We start from the raw sequence: 21,557 nt of genomic DNA on the forward strand, positions 1-21,557 counted from the left end.
TGGACCTGCAGGAGCGCCATGGCATGGAGGGCGGAAGCAGCCTGTCCACAGGCTCTGTAAGCCTTCGCCGTAAGACCGGACAAAAACTTACATGCCTTGGACGGGAGGCGTGGATTGCCCCGCCAGGAGGAGGCAGACGCTGGACACAGCTGCATCTCAATGGCACGCTCCACCGGCGGGACATCCACATACCCCTTAGCCGCTTCGCCATCGAGGGTGGTGTGGAGGGAGGAGCCACTAGGACGGCTTCTGGCACTATACGGCGCCGTCCACGTCCTAGTGAGCTCCTCATGCACTTCCGGAAAGAATGGTACCAACCAATGAAAAAACCAATCGTCCAACCAGGAAGGTTCGGGACATGGTGGAGGGTTCCACCAAAGCCCGACCTTCTCAGCGGCCCGGGAAAGCATAGCCGCCCATTCTGGATTGGACTCGGGCAACGCTACACTCCCCGAAGGGGGTAACGCAGCCGAATCCTCATCTCCAGAGGACTGAAGCTCCCCCTCCGATGCTGCAACCGACATCTGGTCGTCAGGAGGCGCTCCAGAAGACACGACTGGTCGTCCATGTGAAGGACCAGCACGTTTTTTTGTAGGCACCGTCGGCGGCAGCATTAGTGAGGCGTGGGGGGCCCACGGAGATTGCCTCGGCGGGGAAGCCCTCACGGTAACCCTCAGATCACCCTGGCTAAGCACCAAAGTAGGCCTATTCTGAGGTCCAGAATAAGCACCAGATTGGGGCATAGGCGAGGGGACTGCACCTCCCTTGAGGTAAGCGAGTCTCAATCTCAACGCTGCCATAGTCATCTGAGGAAAAGGACCCAAGGTCTAACTAGGACCAAGGAGCAGGACCGGAGCACAGAACGTTTTAATATATTTATTTGTGCAAAATGACCAACGTTTCGACGCACATGCGTCTTCTTCAGCTCTGAAGTTTGACTCTGAGGTTTGACTCTGAAGAAGACGCATGTGCGTCGAAACGTTGGTCATTTTGCACAAATAAATATATTAAAACGTTCTGTGCTCCGGTCCTGCTCCTTTTTCCTAGTTAGACCTTGGGTCCTTTTTCTCAGATTGTTGTGTCCTGTTCCGAGAGCACTGGCTAGGCTGAGGCGCAAGTGATTCCTTTCTGCTGCCATAGTCATATTCCCAAAATGGGAACATGAACTTTTGACAAAAGCTTCCTCACCGTGCTGACTGCCCAAACACGGGAGGCAACTATTGTGGCCGTCTGCTGGCCCCAGGGAATGACCGCATCCAGAAACGCCCAAGCGGAATGACATCCTGAAAAGGACACAGGGTTGACCTGTGTTGCTCTTTCAGTTGAAAACAAAAAAGATAAAATAAAACTCTTTCCACGCAAAGGCACCCAGGGGTAGCCGCGGCTGTAATGAGTATAAACTCAGGAAACACCCACTGAACCAACACACACACAGTGTAATGCTGTGAAAACAGCAGATGTGAGCTGTAATGCTCGCGCCGTCGCACCAACGCTGGAACAGAGATGAGATGAGTTTTCCAGCTTGTAGAGTCTCTTCTTGCAGCACTCGTGAAGTCAAATAACCACTCGGCTCCTAAGTGAAAGACAACGTGTGCCTGCGCCCGCTTTCTGTTTATACCCGCGCTGCGGGGCGGGGCGTGTGACGCGATTCACGCACGCCAACGTTCATTGGCTCGTTCTGTAGACACTCGAAGATGATAGGGCTCCCTGAAGTGATCTCAATTATGTTGTCACGTCGTCGTCACGTCGAACGTGATCGACTGATAGGGAACTGTAATTTCTGTCCTTACCACATTAAATGGTCAATTAAATCAATATTTGTGACCTCAGCATTCGTGTTTTTTTGTTTTTTTTTGTTGTTTTTTTGCTGACCTTAGCACTGAACCTTAAAGGGATAGTTCACCCAAAAATTTACATTTTGGCATCATTTACTAACCCTCATGTCGTTCCAAACCTGTATACATTTCTTTCTTCAACAGAACATAAAAGAAGATACTTTGAAGAATGTTGGGACAGCATTAGCTGGCATGAGCCTCAGGCCACACTGTCTGTGATTCAAAAGGACAGCAGAAGAACTCAAACCAAATGCCATCTAGAAGTGTCTAGGGGAAGTGAAGCTGAGAGAATATTTAACACAGATCAAAGCTCTTCTGACTGACACAACAGAGAGTATCACATCTATAGAGCACAATCATTACCGGCATTTCTGAGTATCCTGTGCAGTGTTTACATCACTGAGGAGAGATGGTTAGAAAAAGAGAGAAGATGAGGAGGGTGACGAGGTGTGTCTTGTTCCTTTACAAAATGCTCCTGATGCTTTATTTGTACTCTGTTTTTGTTTATTCTGCTTGGTTCACATTTAATATAAATGATCGTGGACATATAAAAAGCACAAATGCTGTTAAAACAATAGAAATCAATAAAAGCTTTCAAAGTGTCTATAAAAAATGAATGTCTAAAAACCTATTGAAGGTCATACAGGTTTGGTAAAAAACATAGTGGGTAAATCCTACAGACATATATATATATATATATATATATATATATATATTCTTTTATTATTATTATTATTATTATTATTTTTTTATTAATTGAGTCATTCAACATATTTGGCTGCTAATACTAAAACTGTAAAAAAAACCATCAAACTATTAACCACAAAACATGTACGTGAAACTTGACATTTTATGCTGAACTTATATTATTTTGTTGTTGGTATGGTAATAAGCGCCATATTCAGAAGATAAGACAAACGGTATGGTATAAGCAATTAACACTTTATTAGTTTATGTAGCAGTGTAACAATTCATGGGACTTTAAATGCCTCGTAGTCTTGAATTTCTGTTTGTAATTTCTTGATTACTTTATCAGGATACTTATCTTTAATTATTAGATTCACATTCTGAAGTCCCGAAAAAAATTCTCCACATGAAGGAATGTCTGTTTTTTATTTATTTTTTTAAATAGCACATTGGAACACATTTGTGTCCCAGTTTCATTTAATTTTTCATTTGAAACGCTTTTCCAAATCTTTTGATAAAATGGTAACACTTTACAATAAGGTTCATTAGTTAATGTATTAACTAACATGAACTAACCATGGGCAATACATTTGTTGCTGTATTTGTTAATCGTTGTTAACGTTAGTTAATAAAAATACAGCTGTTCATTGTTTGTTCATGTTAGTTCACAGTGCATTAACTAATGTTAACAAGATTTTAATAAAGTATTAGTAAATGTTGAAATTAACATTAATAAAGATTAATAAATGCTGTATAAGTGCAGTTCATTATTAGTTCATGCTAACTAATGTAGTTAACTAATGTTAACTTAATGAACCTTATTGTAAAGTGTAACTGAAAAAATAGTTCCATTAAGACAACTTAATTACTTTATCTTTTAAATGGTGATGAATTACCCTTCCCCCAAGCAGCTCTGAAACTTCACCCACACCCGTTTCAATAAGTCAAATCAATCTTCAAGCCAGGAGTCATGACAATCTGTTTTCCATATTGGCAACCTTTCCCTTTCCATCGATCATCCCACACTCTATTTGCTTCTTTCGGCCTCACAGTGAAAGTTCAAAATGCTCATTATGCCCAGAACCCATTTTACTCCTATTCACTCCTATTCATTTATATTTGAATGTCTTATTTTTTTAGATGTTGGGTAAATCCGAGAGTTCCTGAGACTTGCACCGCTGTCACATGACTAAAGCCACTTTTTTATGTTACCTTGATTGATACTTTGTCATGGCTAAATCAGAACATGCATCCACTCAGAGAGAACATAATGGCCTCTGATTTACGTGGAGAAAGCTACTTTAAATCACACGTCTTAAGTGCTTTTTCTCAATTTTACAGAATGAACCTGAAAAAATGCTATGTATCACTATGCTATATATCAATCATATGTTATTTCTGAAAGCCCCAAATGTGCATAAAGGAAGACTGGGTATGACTTTTTTTTTCATATTAAATCAACCACAAACACTTTACCTTGACAGCTGCAAATATGTTTTGAAAGTATTGACGTCAGCAGGCAGTGGTTAATACTGCCACAATTCATTTATCTAATTAAAAAAAATCTTAAATAAACTCTACACTGACACACTATGCTTCACATCTTGCTCAAAAATATAAATAGACAGGTTATATGACTCTATTCATTCTATATTCAGAAAACTTAATGAAGAAATTGTGAGTCATACATTATCTAAAATTATGGTAAAAAATAACATTGCTAACATGTATTAAATGATAAAACATTAAATTACATCCATAGGCCTACGTCACATCAGCAGGTGTCTGCATATATCCTGATGATTGAAGCTCCAGCAGAGGAATGTGGTGTTAGAGAACCATAGAACAATAGAACAATTTCAATCAATTCATCTGCATAAAAGGATTGTAAGTTGACTTGTAAATCACTATGGCAACAATTAAAAATAGCCTTAAAATGAGGCCTGAACTGACATTTCAGCCCCTACAGGTAAACGGTTGCAGGCATCCTACAATATCTACATGCATCATAGGCCTACTTCTTTTTAGCTATACACTCACCTAAAGGATTATTAGGAACACCATACTAATACTGTGTTTGACCCCCTTTCGCCTTCAGAACTGCCTATAGGTGGCATTGATTCAACAAGGTACTGAAAGCATTCTTTAGAAATGTTGGCCCATATTGATAGGATAGCATCTTGCAGTTGATGGAGATTTGTGGGATGCACATCCAGGGCACGAAGCTCCCGTTCCACCACATCCCAAAGATGCTCTATTGGGTTGAGATCTGGTGACTGTGGCTGTGATCAGCTTGAATCAGTCGGCCCATTCTCCTCTGACCTCTAGCAGCAACAAGGCATTTTCGCCCACAGGACTGCCGCATACTGGATGTTTTTCCCTTTTCACACCATTCTTTGTAAACCCTAGAAATGGTTGTGCGCGAAAATCCCAGTAACTGAGCAGATTGTGAAATACTCAGACCGGCCCGTCTGGCACCAACAACCATGCCACGCTCAAAATTGCTTAAATCACCTTTCTTTCCCATTCTGACATTCAGTTTGGAGTTCAGGAGATTGTCTTGACCAGGACCACGCCCCTAAATGCATTGAAGCAACTGCCATGTGATTGGTTGATTAGATAATTGCATTAATGAGAAATTGAACAGGTGTTCCTAATAATCCTTTAGGTGAGTGTAATCCTTTAGGTTTTTACTTTTGTATGTCTGAACAAAAATAACACACACAAACACATTAAATTCATTTTAAAGTGATAGTTCACCCAAAAATTAAAATTCTGTCAGTAATTACTCACCCTCATTTCGTTCCAAACCCGTAAGACTTTTGTCCATCTTCGGAACACAAATGAAGATCTTTTTGATGAAATGAGATGAGATTTCTGTCCCTTCATTGACAGCTAACTAACACTTTGATGCTTCAAAAAGTTCATAAAGAGATCGTAAAACTAATCCAGTTGAATTGAGCGGTAGTCCAACATTTTCCAAGACAAAATCGCTTTATTTGATGAACAAATTGAATTTAGGCTTTTATTCACATATAAACATTCATCAACTCACACATCAGTTGTGATAAACAGAAGCTCAAATATGTTTGCTTTATTTGCGAGAACCAATGAGGTTCATTAACTGACGTTTAACACTGGCTCTTTTTACTCTCAAAGTATTACAACAAGAACAATTCATTATACGACAGTAGTAGGCCGAGTCATTTGTTTTAGACAAACTGGATAAATTGCACTTCGTGAAACGTTTTGTGTTTCCTGCCGGACAATACAGGATGAAAATGATATGTGAGAGACTGTTGTTGGAGAGGTCGGTCTTACATCATATTGCGTAAAATCGCGCGCGTAAAAGCGTTGCGCTCTGCCATTTACCACAAAGTGTGCATGGAATACCAGAGAAGACCAGCAGAAGATCCTGTATGTCTGAATCTGTCAGGTAAGATGACTTCAATTCATTTTCTATTTCGAGAAATTATAGCCTAAATAAAATCTTATATGGTTTTTAATGCATACCTAACATATAAACTAGTACAACTACGAATAGATGCAAAATACAGTTAGAATTTAATTGTTTATGTAATAATCAAACTGAGACAATTACATACATTTACTGTGCAGAGGAAGAAAATTGCAACATTGCATGTAGTTTTTCTTTTGTAATAAAGTTGTACTTTTTACTAAAGGTTCTGATTCTCATAGAATTCAAAGACACTATGGACAACAAAACAATGCAATCTTCATGCAACCTGACCAGTCCGGATTATAACCAAACCAACTGCACTTCTCCAATGTGGATGTTCTACCCTGACTTCTACATCTGGCTACCGGTTATTTACTCTGTCATCTGCGCCGTGGGACTCACGGGCAACACCGCTGTCATTTACGTGATCTTAAAGGCGCCTAAAATGAAAACCGTCACCAACTTATTCATTTTGAATTTGGCCATTGCCGACGACCTTTTCACGTTGGTGTTGCCCATCAATATCGCCGAGCACCTGTTAAACTATTGGCCGTTTGGAGAGGTTTTATGCAAAGTGATCCTGTCCATAGACCACTACAACATCTTCTCCAGCATCCTCTTCTTGACTGTGATGAGTGCAGACCGCTATCTGGTCGTGGTCTCCACCTTGCGCTCCAAACGGATGCCCCACCGGACCTACAGGTTAGCCAAGACGGTCAGCCTGAGCGTTTGGGTTCTAGTCATTCTCATCGTGATGCCCTTCACCGTTTTCGCCGGTGTTTACGTGAGTCCCGACGACGCGGAGAGCCGGAAGAGCTGCGTTTTGAGTTTCCCGAGCCCTGAGAGTTTCTGGTTCAAAGCCAGTCGGATCTACACCGACTGAACATCCAGGAAGGGGATCTCCTTCCTGCTCTGCTACTGTTCGGACGCTCTTGCTTACTGCTCCGCGCTTTGCTCTATCGCTTTTTTATTTTTCTTATATTTTATCTCCTTTTATCACCTAATTTTAACTTCAGCTAATCAGCACAGTGCTCAAACGCTTGGATTACTACAAAAAAAAAAAGCAGAATTCTTTTTACTTGACCAGCCTCCCACTGAAAGCTTACATTCCGGGGAAGAGAAAACACAACTGTCTATGTGTTTGCTGTCACAAAGCTTTGGGTGTCTACAATGTTTATTTCCACTAGATGGCGCTTGTGTACTTCAACACTCATTTATTTCAGCAACTTTGAATCAGTTTAATCTGTACATTTTTATATTTCAACTATTTTATAATGCTTGTTGTGATTTATATACTCAACTGTTGTATATTTGAGCAATAATTATTCTTTCTAAGAGTTTTTTGGGTATATTTTATTTTGTTCCCATCGTGTCTTTGTATGTCACTTCCTGTTTTTTGCCACGGAACAATGAGTCAGAACTGCGGTCGGAGTTTTACAATTCTGCTGATTATATAAGACGATGTAATCATCGCAAAGTTGAAAGTATTACTTTTTATGATTATAAGTCATGCAATCAAGAAGTTCAAGATGTAAACCCCTCTCTTAGCTCACAAGCAGGCAAAAGTGGTATGTATTTTCTGTTTATGTACGAGTTTAAAGTCATATGTGTTTTCTATGTAACTGACTGTATACATGTTTTTTGTTGTATATTCATCCTTTTAGTTCTACGGTGTTGATGTCTGAGTCCAGAGAGCATTAAACATCAGTTAAAAGAACCTCAGCCTTCGTGTTGTGACTAAGAGCGGTACAGTAGAACACTTACTGCGTCGGTGAAGGCCAACAGCATCTGATCGTAAAGCTGCACGAGGAAGACGGCCATCAAGAGGCGCCACGTGTTGAATGAGGGAAGTACAACATGAAAATATCGCAATTGACTGACTGAAGCAGCCAGTGGGCAAGTGAAGGCTGAACAAGCAAGCACTATTAAAGTTAGTGACTTGGAAGCAGCACAAGGTCTTGTGAACTGTCGCTGAAGTTTCAATTGTTCTGGTATTTCCGTCATCCTCATTCTAAGATAAAGTCGGACATTTTTCTATTATCATTTGACTTATTAAGAAACTAAAGGGACTAAATAGATGGGCAATTGTATTGAATAAGACTAAAATTTGAATTTTCTGTTATATTCAAGTGTTTTGCATACCTTATAATTTAATCATGTTGATATTCACATTTTAAAAGTTACAAGTTCATTCTTTTGCTACTTGACAGTTCTGCAATTTTTTTATCATTTACATGATTCAATCACATAAGTCTAGCTGAGATAATCGCTTTACACTAAACTTTAGATTTATTTTGAGCTCTTTGAATATTCACATTATAGTGCAACACAGGTCTAGCATGTCATACACAAGTGAAAAAACATTGCTGCCTACTAAAGAAGTCAGCTCTGCATACCCAACTGCACAAGACGTAGACAATGCAGAGCAGGTTATCCCACCACAGCAGACTGATATAACTGAGCAAGTTGAAGTGGCTGCACAAGTACAACAACCTCAGGTTGACGCAGATAATACACAGCTCCCAGATATTAGAAGAAGTCAGCGAGCACGCACGCTTACCGAGAAGGGTAAAACACTGCAAGACGCTAGACTAAATGATCTGGAAAGAAGCTTTGAGCAGAAGTATAGAAGGTGGAAATATCACATCAATGGTTTGAAAAGAGCCATTAAGAACAATGATGATGCAGAATTGATTTGTGAAGTTGTGAGCACCATTAATGCCATTCAGTCTGAGGTCGACCACATTTATGGCGATATAAGAAGCATCACAAGCCCGGAACCTGAAATCCGAAGGAAAAATGACACTTGTCTTGCCATTACTAGCACTGCAAACGAGAAATCTCAGAGCTTTCTCAACGGTGATCCTAAGGAGATTCCCTGGCCTGATTCAGATTCAGTGTTTGAAGCCACGGTGTCCAGCATCATCTCAGCAACCTCCAGTAAGTCAAAGTCTGTTTCCAAGATTTCCAGTCGATCTTACAGTGATTCTCTGCAGAAAAGACAAGAAGCAGCAGCTGAAGTAGCGGCTACACAAGAAGTGATTAAAATAATGAAGACACAACATCAACATGAAGATGAAATTAGGAAACTGGAGGCAGAGGTTGAAAGGTTAACGGCAGAAAGAGAAGCTCAAGAAAGAGAAACCGAAGCGGAGAATGCAAGGAAAAGGGCTCAATTTATTTCGGAAAGCACTGTTAGAAAAATAAAGCTGGAAGAAAAGAAAAAGGAAGTGGAACGGTTGGAGGAACTGAAAAGACATAACGCAGCACAAGCAAGGCTGCAGGTTTATGCTGAAAGCATCAAAGGTGATGAGGAAGAACGACGTTCTGCTCCTCTTCTTCTACAAAGACAAGAAGATTATATTTTTCAATCAAGCATTCCTTTTTCTCTCTCTAAGCCTTTCATGCTCGCACAAGACACTGCTCCTTTGAACCAACCCTCTTGTTCCTCTCAAGGGTTACCAATTCCCCAAGCTCATATCTCTCAGTCACCTTCATTGCCTGCTCACAACGAAGCTTCTAATGACCTTGTGAAGGCACTCGCTGAAGCGATTACAGCCAACAGGATCCCAATTCCAGAACCTGTTGTTTTCTCTGGAGATCCCCTAAAGTATAATGACTGGAAGCTGTCTTTCCAGACATTAATTGATCGCAAGAACTTGCCACCTCAAGAAAAGCTCTACTTTCTACGCAAGTATGTAGTTGGTCCGGCCAAGAGAGCTATTGAAGGACATTTTGTGGCTGGAACAGAAATAGCTTACACGGCAGCCTGGAACATCCTCGATGACCGGTTCGGCAATCCGTTCGTAGTTGGCAAATCTTATCGTGACAAAATACAGTCTTGGCACAAGATTGCTACCAAAGATAGCAAAGATCTCCAGGAATTTGTAGATTTCCTAAGCAGTGTTGAGTCAGCCATGCCTTATGTTCAAGGTTTACAAGCTCTGAATGACTGTGTTGAAAATCAGAGAATATCAGCCAAATTGCCAGACTGGTTAAGTTCACGTTGGAATAGAGCAGTCACCAAGTTTCAAGACGAACACAAAGGGTTCCCAGATTTCAAATACTTTGTTGAATTTCTCAACAAGGAAGCTCGAATTGCATGCAATCCTATCACGTCACTGCAAGCAATAAAGCCAGCAGAGCAAGAAAGGTACAAGCAAACAGATCAAGATCATAAGTTTCAGCGGAATCGCAACTCAACTGCCAAGACATTCACCACTAGTTCCAACGAGGAAAGGACTAGCTTTACGTGTGTCTTTTGTAAGAGATATGGGCACACTCTTCATAAGTGTCGTAAGATTATGGAAAGACCGATTGAGGAAAGATTGAAGTTTGTACAGTCTGAGAAGTTGTGCTTTGGCTGTCTTAAGACTGGTCATAACTCCAGAAGCTGCTCCTCTAGGAGCATGTGTGAAAAATGTGAGAAGCGTCACCCAACAAGCCTACATCAGGACCGTGTAAATAATTCCCCAGTACAGAGATCTAAAACCAGTCAAGATCAGTTCAAGGTTAATCACGGATCTGCAGATAGAACAGCCGAATCACATAAGGTACAAGAGTCTAAGCCTGTGACTTCGAACAGAGTAGTTCAAGAAAGGAACGGCACTCATACCTCATCGATCATTCCAGTTTATGTCTCAACAACAGCGGAACCAAGGAAGGAGATTTTAGTGTATGCCTTGCTTGATACCCAGAGCGACACTACTTTCATTCTAAAGGACACAGCTGAGACACTTGATATCAGGAAAGAGCCTGTCAAACTCAAGATTTCTACAATAACATCCAAAACGAAAGTTGTGTCCAGTCACAAATTGAATGGACTACAAGTAAGAGGGTTCCAGTCCGAAGTAAAAATAAAACTTCCAACAACTTACACTAGAGACTATATACCTGCAAATAGATCTCATATACCCACATGTGAAACCGCAAGGAACTGGCCTCATCTAGAACATCTGGCAGATGTAATGGCTCCTGCACTTGACTGTGAAGTAGGTTTGTTAATAGGATACAACTGTCCTCAAGCCTTACTTCCCAGAGATGTTCTCAGTGGCAATGAGAATCAGCCATTTGCACAAAGATCTGTGCTGGGTTGGAGTATCGTTGGATACAACCATGACGACAGTTATCAAGATGAAATCGGTGTGAGTCACAGGATTATTATGAAGCAAGTTCTACCAGCTGGTGATCCATCTCACAAACTCAAGTCTGAAGTCTGCTTTGTACATAGGAACAAGGTAAAGGAGATGATCACTCCAGCAGAAATAATGAAGGTTTTTGAGTCGGACTTTGTTGAAAGGGATAATGAGGAAGTCTCAACGTCACAAGAAGACTTAAGGTTTTTGGCTAAATTGAATGAAGGCATTAAGCAAACGCAAGATGGACACTATGAGATGCCATTGCCTTTTAAGGGTGAGAGGCCAGAGTTGCCAAACAACAAAGCATGTGCAGAGCATCGACTCAGATCTCTAGAGAAGCGTTTAAGGAGAGATGAGCAGTACCAAAAGGATTACCTGGCTTTCATGAAGGACATAATGGCAAGAGGCGATGCTGAAAAGGTCCCAGAGATGGAGTTAAGTTATCAACCAGCATGGTATATACCTCACCATGGAGTATATAACCCGCAGAAGCCAGGCAAGATTCGCATCGTCTTTGATTGCTCTGCAAGATTTCAGAATACTTCTCTGAATGAGCATCTACTGACTGGGCCTGACCTCACAAATACCCTTGTTGGAGTCTTGTGTCGTTTCCGGAAAGGGCAAGTAGCCTTCATGTGTGATGTGGAGCGTATGTTCCACCAGTTTCATGTTGCTCCAAAGGATCGGGACTACCTCAGGTTCCTATGGTGGGAAGATGGAAACATGAAAGTCCCACCATCAGTTTTTAGAATGAAGGTTCACTTGTTCGGAGCGGCCTCCTCGCCTGGATGTGCAAACTTCGGCCTCAAATACCTTGCCATACAAGGTGAAGGCAAGTTTAATCAAGCCACAGTGAAGTTCATACAACGTAATTTTTATGTTGACGATGGCTTAGCAAGTGTAGACACTGAAGCAGAGGCAATCCAGCTTGTAAAGGAAGCCAGGGGTCTCTGCAATACCGGAAAGCTTCGCTTGCACAAATTCATCACCAACAGCAAAACTGTGATCGCAACAATTCCCAGGGAGGAATGTATTGAAGGGGCGACTGACTTTGACTTGTCTCTAGGAGAGCCTAAAGTAGAGAGGGCGCTTGGAATCCAGTGGTGCGTAGCTGCAGACGAGTTCCATTTCAGAGTGCTAGTAAAGGAAAATCCTTTTACTAGAAGAGGAGTGTTGTCTACAGTTGCTTCTATTTTTGATCCTCTTGGATTCGTCGCTCCCTTCATTTTAATTGGGAAAAGAACCCTACAAAGGATGTGTCAAGATAAGATGGGCTGGGACGAACCACTTCCTGATGACCTCAAGCCGCATTGGGAAGCTTGGCTGCGAGACCTCCATAACCTGTCTTTGGTAAAGATACCACGTTGTTATGTGCCATCAACATTCAAGGATGTTCAGCAATATGAGCTACACCATTTCTCAGACGCCAGTGTGTCAGGCTATGGAGTATGTTCATACCTCAGAGCTGTATCCATGTCTGGAGAAGTCTACTGCACTCTCGTTATGGGTAAAGCTAGGGTTGCTCCATCAAAGGTGGTAACAATTCCCAGACTAGAGCTCTCAGCTGCAGTGGTTGCCACAAGAATTGGTGATTTGCTAAAAAGAGAACTAGAATTGGATGACATCCGTGAATACTACTGGACCGACTCCAAGGTTGTCCTTGGTTATATTAACAACGATGCACGACGTTTCCATGTATTTGTAGCCAATCGAGTTCAGCAAATTAGAACAAGCACTGAGACTAGTCAATGGCGATATGTGGCTTCAGAGCAAAATCCAGCTGACCACGCCTCTCGTGGGCTCACCGTAAAGGAACTCATGGGATCGAACTGGTTTACTGGTCCAAGTTTCCTATGGCAAAGAGAACTCCCTAAGGAAGACATCAATGTGGGAGAGATTAATGATGGAGATCCGGAGCTCAAAAGGGCACAAGTTCTTACGACCAAGGCAAGAGAAGAGTGGTGTCTGTCAGATCGCCTGCAAAGGTTTTCAGATTGGAAGAGGGCAGTGAAAGCCATAGCGAGACTCAAACGTTGTGCAAGGAGTGCGAAAGGTTTGGTAGAAAGATCCAACAATTTCACAACACTTGAAGAAAGAAAGGATGCTGAACAATTTATTATTCGTATCGTTCAAGAAGAAGTGTTCAGTGACGAAATCAAGCATCTAAGACAAGGCAAGGAAGTTAATTCATGTCAGTTCAATAAGCTGTACAAGTTAAGTCCGTTTATCGACGACCATGATGTCCTACGGGTGGGAGGACGATTGACACAGGCAGAACTTCACCCTCATGTAAAGCATCCAGTCATTCTTCCTAAAGGGCATCATATATCTCGTTTACTCATAAAACACTTCCATGAAAAGGTGCAACATCAAGGTCGTGGCATGACCATCAATGAAATCCGCTCAAACGGTATTTGGATTCTGGGATGCAGTAGTGAAGTTTCATCTCTCATCTACAAATGCATTAAGTGTAGGAAGCTGAGGAAATGCAATCAGGAGCAAAGGATGGCTGACCTGCCACTAGAAAGAATGGAAGCTACTCCTCCGTTCACCTATAGTGGCATGGACTGCTTCGGTCCTTTCTATGTTAAAGAGGGAAGGAAAGAGTTGAAGAGATACGGACTACTTTTCACCTGCATGTGTTCGCGAGCTGTTCATCTTGAGGTGCTGGATGATCTTAGCACTGATGCCTTTCTTAATGCACTGCGTTGTCTTATTGCTATACGTGGCAATGTAAGTCAACTGCATAGTGATCAAGGTACCAACTTCATGGGGGCAAAGGGAGAGTTCCTGAAGTTGATGAAGGGAATGGATCAAGAACATGTGAAAGAGTTAGGCTGTACCTTTGTCATGAACCCACCTGCTTCCAGTCATATGGGTGGTGTCTGGGAGAGACAGATTCGGACTGTAAGGAGTGTACTAACGTCCATCCTAGACAAGTCTGCAGCAAGACTAGACAGTTCTTCTTTAAGAACATTCATGTATGAAGTAATGGCGATCGTGAATAGTCGACCATTGACCTCAGAACACATCAATGATCCTGTGGGACCAGAACCATTAACGCCGAATCATATACTAACAATGAAGTCCACCATCATTGCACCACCTCCTGGGGAGTTTGTAAGGGAGGATCTTTATCTTCAGAAGAGATGGAAAAGAGTTCAGTTTCTGGCGAATGAGTTTTGGACCAGATGGAGGAAGGAATATTTGTTGAGTTTGCAGCAGAGAAGTAAGTGGAATAAGAGCAGGAGAAACACCAAGATAAATGATATTGTTCTGCTTCAAGATGACTTGGCTCCACGAAATCAGTGGAAGCTAGCTAAAGTGGTCGAAGTTTTCCCTGGATCTGATGGAATGGTGAGAAGACTTAAACTTCTGGTTAGTGATGCAACACTAGATAGCAAGGGTGCACGCACAAACAAGTCAGTCTACTTAGATAGACCCATACACAAAACAGTGTTACTACTTGAAGCTGAGTAAAGGGTTAGTTTTGATTAGTGTCTAACTGTGTATGTTAAACGTGTACAAATACTTACCCTCTGAATGTTTATAAGTTCATGCTGAGTTACTGAACTTCTATTAAGAATCACACATTGTGTGATGGTGGGAGTGTGTTTGCTGTCACAAAGCTTTGGGTGTCTACAATGTTTATTTCCACTAGATGGCGCTTGTGTACTTCAACACTCATTTATTTCAGCAACTTTGAATCAGTTTAATCTGTACATTTTTATATTTCAACTATTTTATAATGCTTGTTGTGATTTATATACTCAACTGTTGTATATTTGAGCAATAATTATTCTTTCTAAGAGTTTTTTGGGTATATTTTATCCTTTTAGTTCTACGGTGTTGATGTCTGAGTCCAGAGAGCATTAAACATCAGTTAAAAGAACCTCAGCCTTCGTGTTGTGACTAAGAGCGGTACAGTCTACACTCATAAAGGATAAGAGAAAATGCCTCTTCTGGAATCTACTTGCTGCATTAACTGCCAGAGACTTTTACAAAGGATTGTAGTTCTTGAAACAAAGTTATTTGTGGGACCACCGAACCAGACGGAACACACAACAGATATCAGCCATGGACGCCCTCAGCATACAGCCGGTGAGTCCCATGCATCTAGTACTCCTCGACAGGCCATACTGAGTGTAGAGAAACAAACCGATCGACTTACAAATCGGTGGCACACACAGGGAGCGAGACCCAAAGGCACTCGAGACATCAGATTGTCACGAGTATCACATATTGCCGCAGTAGCATCCTCTACCCCAGATACGGCTCTGACAAGGATTGCAAACACTGGTCTCCTACCACCGCCTATACATCTTGAGAACAGATTTGAAGTATTAATGAATGTAAATGAGAAATCCCCAAACGTGATGAATGTGATCGAACACAGACTGAATCAGCCAGTAGCTAACACTGATGCTAACTGGCGCTCAAGGTCGAGCAGACAGCGGCACTCAGCTCAGAGCGCAGCCGAGCACAGGACTCTGATAGTGGGGGACTCGATAATCAGAAACATTAGTATCAGGGATACAACTACATGGTGCCTTCCACAAGCAACAACTTCTGATGTAAACAGTGAACTTGAGAACATTCTGATGAAACATAAGACTGCAAATCGACTCATCATTCATGTGGGGAAAAATGATATTCATAAAGAGCAGTCAGAACTCCTTAAGAAGGATTTCAATGAACTTTTTGAAACACTTAAAAGACTGAAAGTTCAAACATTCATCAGTGGACCAATCCCAGCAAGAGGAACGAACAGGTTTTCACGGTTGCTTGGGCTTAATACATGGCTCCAAAAAACCTGCTATTTAAAAGGAGTGAACTTCATTGACAACTTCAATCTTTTCTGGAGTCAGAGGCAACTGTTTCAACAGGATGGGCTCCACCCAAACAAACTTGGTTCAAGAGTGCTAAAGGACAATATCTGCTTCTCCCTCAATCATCCTTCTGCAGTGTGTGCCAAACCACTCAACCTGAATGGCACACACACACCTGGACACAGTATGAATGACCACAGGACTTCACTTCAGCACCTGAATGGACATGCGGTTGACACGTCACACAAGGACAATGATAACACCATGCAGCCACAACAGCTTCTGCTCACGGACACAATCTCTGCTGAGCCCTGCCCACAGCGCTCACCACAGACAGAATGTGACATATTAGAACTGCTCCAAGATTCAGCTCCCAAGGACGACTTTCTGGAAAACAGCCAGGGAAACCAGGACAGCATATTACAGCCGATAACACCAGAGCAACAGCCCGTCTCACCAGACACATTTTCTCTATCTCCAGCATCTCCACTTCTGTGCTTCTCAGAGAAAATGGAAGAACTGGTGTTTGCTGGAACCAAACTATCCCACTCTTTTGCTGCAAGCCCCCAGATGTCAACCAAAAAGCGGCAGGCCCCGCAACCACCAAAGCCTGTGGGCCCAGCTCGCCCTACCCCTCCTCCTGTGAGAGCTCTTCGGCCTCTGCCACAGCGCCAGGGCCCACACCCTCCTCCAGCGGCCCGAGGTCAACCAAAAACAACTGATACCAGCTCTCAGTGATATGTGTCGGGTCTCCGCTATGACAACAGTAACTTTCTTAAATGTTTACATAACAAGCGGGAACCCAGTGTGCCTGTATCTTCCTCTATTGCTGTTCGATTACATGATAGAAAGTCTAAGGCCTTCAAAAGCCGTACAGCAAACCCATCTAATCTGGTGCCTATTACACGCCAAACTAAGACTGCTGTGGGAACAAAAAGTAAGACTGTTAAGTTAGCATTTTTAAACATCCGCTCACTTAAAAATAAATCACTTCTAGTCAATGACTTAATAACCACATACAACCTGGATTTTATGTTTCTAAATGAAACCTGGCTAGAAGACAGCTGCAGTGCAACAGTCCTCAATGAAACATCTCCTCCTAACTTTACTTTCATGAGTGTCTGCAGAGCTGTAAGGAGAGGTGGAGGAGTAGCTGCTCTTTTTAAGGATGTCTATCAATGTAAGCAAATATCATTTGGTAATTACCCGTCTTTCGAATATCTGGGTATTGTGTTAAAAGGCGTTCCACGCATTTTACTTATTATTCTTTACAGGCCTCCAAAATACTCTTCAGCCTTTGCTGAGGACTTTACAGAACTGTTATCAACAATTTCCTCAGAGTTTGACTGTTTTGCGATTGCTGGAGATTTTAACATCCACATAGATAATACAGAAACCAATATGGCAAAAGAAATCAAAACTGTTTTAAAAACTTTTGACCTGATTCAGCATGTACGCGGACCGACACACACTCGTGGACACACTCTAGATTTACTTATCAGTAAGGGTCTAAACATCTCATCGATTGTTATTAAGGATGTAGCACTGTCTGATCATTTCTGTATTTTCTTTGATATATTGATCTCTCCTGCCATTGAAGCTAGATCTGTGTCTGTCAAGAAGAGATGCATAAATGAGAACACTAGTGTACTATTTATGAAGGCTATATCTTCAACACCAAGCTTATCTGCCGACTCTGTTGATTTTCTCCTTGATTCTTTTAACTCAAAAGTTAAAAGTGTAATTGATGATATTGCTCCTGTGAAAGTCAGGAAGAGTGGTAGACAAAAAGCACCTTGGAGAAACTCAACAGCAGTGCAAAATATGAAAAGACAATGCAGAAAAACAGAGCGCATGTGGCGGAAGACCAAACTTGTAGTCCATTATAACATCTACAAAGACACCATCCATGCTTTCAATATGGAACTAGGCAAAGCTAGACAGACTTTCTTGTCAAATATTATAAACAGCAACTTAAACAACACACGCACTCTTTTTGCTACTGTAGAGAGACTGACAAACCCCCCAAGCCAGATTCCCAATGAAATGCTCTCAGACAGAAAGTGCAGGGAGTTTGCTTCGTTCTTCTCTGAGAAAATCAATAATATCAGAAAGGTGATCAGCACATCATTGAGCTGCACTGGGGTCAGACAGATCAGACCACAACCTGAGAAAGCAGCTACTATGTCTGATTTTGATGAAATTGATGGCAAAATTTTAGAAGAAACCGTACAGCACCTTAAAACATCAACCTGCGCCCTTGACGCACTTCCCACATCTTTCTTCAAAAGTGTGTTAAACTGTTTAGAAGCTGATCTCCTAGAAGTGGTAAATGCCTCACTTATCTCTGGGAATTTTCCAAACTCCCTGAAAACTGCAGTTGTCAAGCCCCTCCTGAAAAAGAGCAATCTGGATAAGACCATATTAAGCAACTATAGACCGATCTCAAATCTTCCTTTCATAGGCAAGATCATTGAAAAAGTTGTCTTCAATCAGCTGAACAAATTCTTAATCTCGAATGGATACTTTGACAATTTCCAATCTGGTTTCAGATTGCATCACAGCACAGAGACAGCGCTCATAAAGATAATAAATGATATTCGCTTAAACACTGATAACGGCAAATTATCAGTGCTGGTACTACTCGACCTCAGCGCTGCATTTGACACTGTCGATCACGACATACTTCTTGACAGGCTGGAAAACTGGGTGGGGCTTTCTGGGACAGTCCTAAAATGGTTCAGGTCATACTTAGAAGGGAGAGGTTATTATGTGAGTATAGGAGACCATAAGTCTGAGTGGACATCCATGACATGCGGAGTCCCTCAAGGCTCAATTCTTGCGCCACTCCTGTTCAACCTGTACATGCTCCCAATGAGCCAAATAATGAGAAAGAACCAAATCTCTTACCACAGCTATGCAGACGACACACAGATCTACTTATCCCTATCGCCTAACGATTACAGCCCCATTGACTCCCTGTGCCAATGCATTGAGGAAGTAAACAATTGGATGTGCCAAAACTTTCTTCAGTTAAACAAAGACAAAACTGAAGTCATTGCGTTTGGCAACAAAGATGAAGTTCTCAAGGTGAATGCATACCTTGACTCTAGGGGTCTAACAACTAAAAATCAAGTGAGGAATCTGGGTGTGTCTCTAGAGTCAGACCTTAGTTTCAGTAGTCAGGTCAAATCAATAACTAAATCAGCATACTATCATCTGAAAAATATTGCAAGAATTAGATGCTTTGTTTCCAGTCAAGACTTAGAGAAACTTGTGCATGCTTTCATCACCAGCAGGGTGGATTATTGTAATGGACTCCTCACTGGCCTTCCCAAAAAGACCATAAGACAGTTGCAGCTCATACAGAACGCTGCTGCCAGGATTCTGAGCAGAACCAGAAAATATGAACACATCACACCAGTCCTCAGGTCTTTACACTGGCTCCCAGTTACATTTAGGATTGATTTTAAAGTATTATTACTGGTATATAAATCATTTAATGGCCTAGGACCTAAATACATTGCAGATATGCTCACTGAATATAAACCAAACAGATCACTCAGATCATTAGGATCACATCAGCTAGAAATACCAAGGGTTCACTCTAAGCACGGAGAGTCTGCTTTTAGCTATTATGCCAGCCGTAGCTGGAACCAGCTTCCAGAGGAGATCAGATGTGCTCCTACAGTAGTCACATTCAAATCCAGACTCAAGACACTTCTGTTTAGCTATGCATTTACTGAATGAGCACTGTGCCACTGTGTCCGACTGTTTGTACTGTATTTTATTTTATTTTTTATTCTAAACTGCTTTAATTATTCTTATTTCTTTTGATTATTTTAATCTCTTTATTCTTAACTGTTTTAATTATTCCTATTTCTTTTGATTTTTTTTTTTTTTTTTTTTTTTTTTTTTTTTTTTTTTTTTTTTTATGTAAAGCACTTTGAATTGCCATTGTGTATGAAATGTGCTATATAAATAAACTTGCCTTGCCTTGCCTTGCCTTACACGCTGGTCCTCGGGTTTGTCATCCCCGTATCGACCATTTGCATCCTCTATAGCGTGATGCTCTACAAGCTGAGACGCACGCGACTCAACTCCAACGGCAAGGCTCTGGACAAAGCCAAGAAACGAGTCACAATGATGGTCTTCGTCGTGCTTGCCGTTTGCTTGTTCTGTTGGACACCCTTCCACCTGAGTACAGTGGTAGCCCTCACCTCAGACTTGCCCACTACTCCGCTGGTTATAGGTATCTCTTATTTTATCACAGGACTGAGTTATGCCAACTCGTGTCTCAATCCGTTCCTTTACGCGTTCTTAGACAACAGTTTCAGAAAGGCGTTTAAGAAAATGCTGGAGTGCTGAAACCTTTTTTGTACCCTAACACAACTCGATCAATGAGATTGCCCATAGCAACATCATAAATGTGCTTTTTTAACTCAAAAGTCAAAACGCACTTACTTTAAAACAATTAACTTGACTCATAAAGTAATTTTCTGCACTGTAACGTGTTTTCATAAGTGTCCTGTTTCAACATTATTGTCCACATCAGTAATTAATTTTGAAGTGGTGCAGAAGAGTAGGCTATTCACTGAAGGTTGTGACTTTGGGGGCGTAATTAACTCAAAATTGTAAAACTTGTCTTGAAGTGTAAGTAAATATTTATGCACAGTAGGCCTACATGAATGCTCATATGTGTAAATATAGCCTATTATTATATATTTTGTAAATTACGTTTAAAAGCTTGAAACTAAAACTTTGGCGCCTCCAGTGGAATAAAATCCTTCTGCTTGTGTTCGATGTTGGTGATTAATAATAAATGAGCATAAAGAGTTGCACAGTTCAGTAGGCTACGTTCATTTTTCCCCGAGTGTGTTTTTTGAGTGAATGACGTTTTTCATTTTGTATGTAAGGACATAATTTAATATTTCAGTCCCTCCCCTTTAATTTAACAAGTGGACCAGTGACGGAAGTAAGTAGTAGGATAATTGAAAACTGCTGTTCCGTAATACCTAATATCACCAGAAGAGGGCAGGGTAATATCATATTGTCTTTTTCATAATTTCACATGAAACACATTCTCTTAATTAGGAAGATACTGGTGCAATTTTAATTATAGCTCTAAGACATGTATGAACACTATATACAATAATATCTTATATTATATTATATCATTTTACATTATATCTTATATTATTTGTTAATCTTCTGAAACATTAATCTATTTTAGGCGAAAGAACAAGGTCATTATACTGATGTTAGTATACATTTACAAAAAAGTATAAACCTAACAAGTGTTAAAATCAGAATTGTCTAGCAGCCATAATTAAATTCTGCTTTGCTGCAACCAAGATTAAAGGTTCTCTAAGCGATGTCGGGTGACGTCACTTCTTGTTGACGTTTAAAGTATTGTCAAACAAAACGGAGGCTAGCTAGACCCTCCCTCCTCCTCATCCGCGCACTAACCCCCCAAACCCCGCCCCCAAGTCCTTCTTGTCGGTGATTGGCTGGAACTGTTTGTCATGTTTCGGGGAGCGGGTCGCCGCAGTTTGTTTTTGTTGCTGTGTGTGGAGCCTGGGCTGTCTACAGAGATCGCGTTTCTTTA

The 21,557-nt window shown here is 41.3% G+C and overlaps 1 protein-coding gene across 1 annotated transcript; it reads left to right on the forward strand.

Annotated features, from left to right (window-relative positions):
* The first annotated feature begins 5,906 nt into the window (after positions 1–5,906).
* On the forward strand, positions 5,907–20,348 carry LOC130075725 (neuropeptides B/W receptor type 1). The gene is made up of 3 exons (XM_056240482.1): positions 5,907–5,939; positions 6,206–6,852; positions 19,957–20,348. Exons 1-3 carry the CDS (start codon positions 5,907–5,909, stop codon positions 20,315–20,317), a joined length of 1,041 nt encoding a protein of 346 aa, XP_056096457.1. The 3' UTR covers positions 20,318–20,348.
* The last annotated feature ends 1,209 nt before the right edge of the window (positions 20,349–21,557 follow it).

This window comes from Rhinichthys klamathensis, unplaced genomic scaffold (assembly GCF_029890125.1).
Source record: "Rhinichthys klamathensis goyatoka isolate OS25496 unplaced genomic scaffold, OSU_Roscu_1.1 h1tg000020l_1, whole genome shotgun sequence".
In the NCBI taxonomy this organism is placed as follows: domain Eukaryota; kingdom Metazoa; phylum Chordata; class Actinopteri; order Cypriniformes; family Leuciscidae; genus Rhinichthys; species Rhinichthys klamathensis.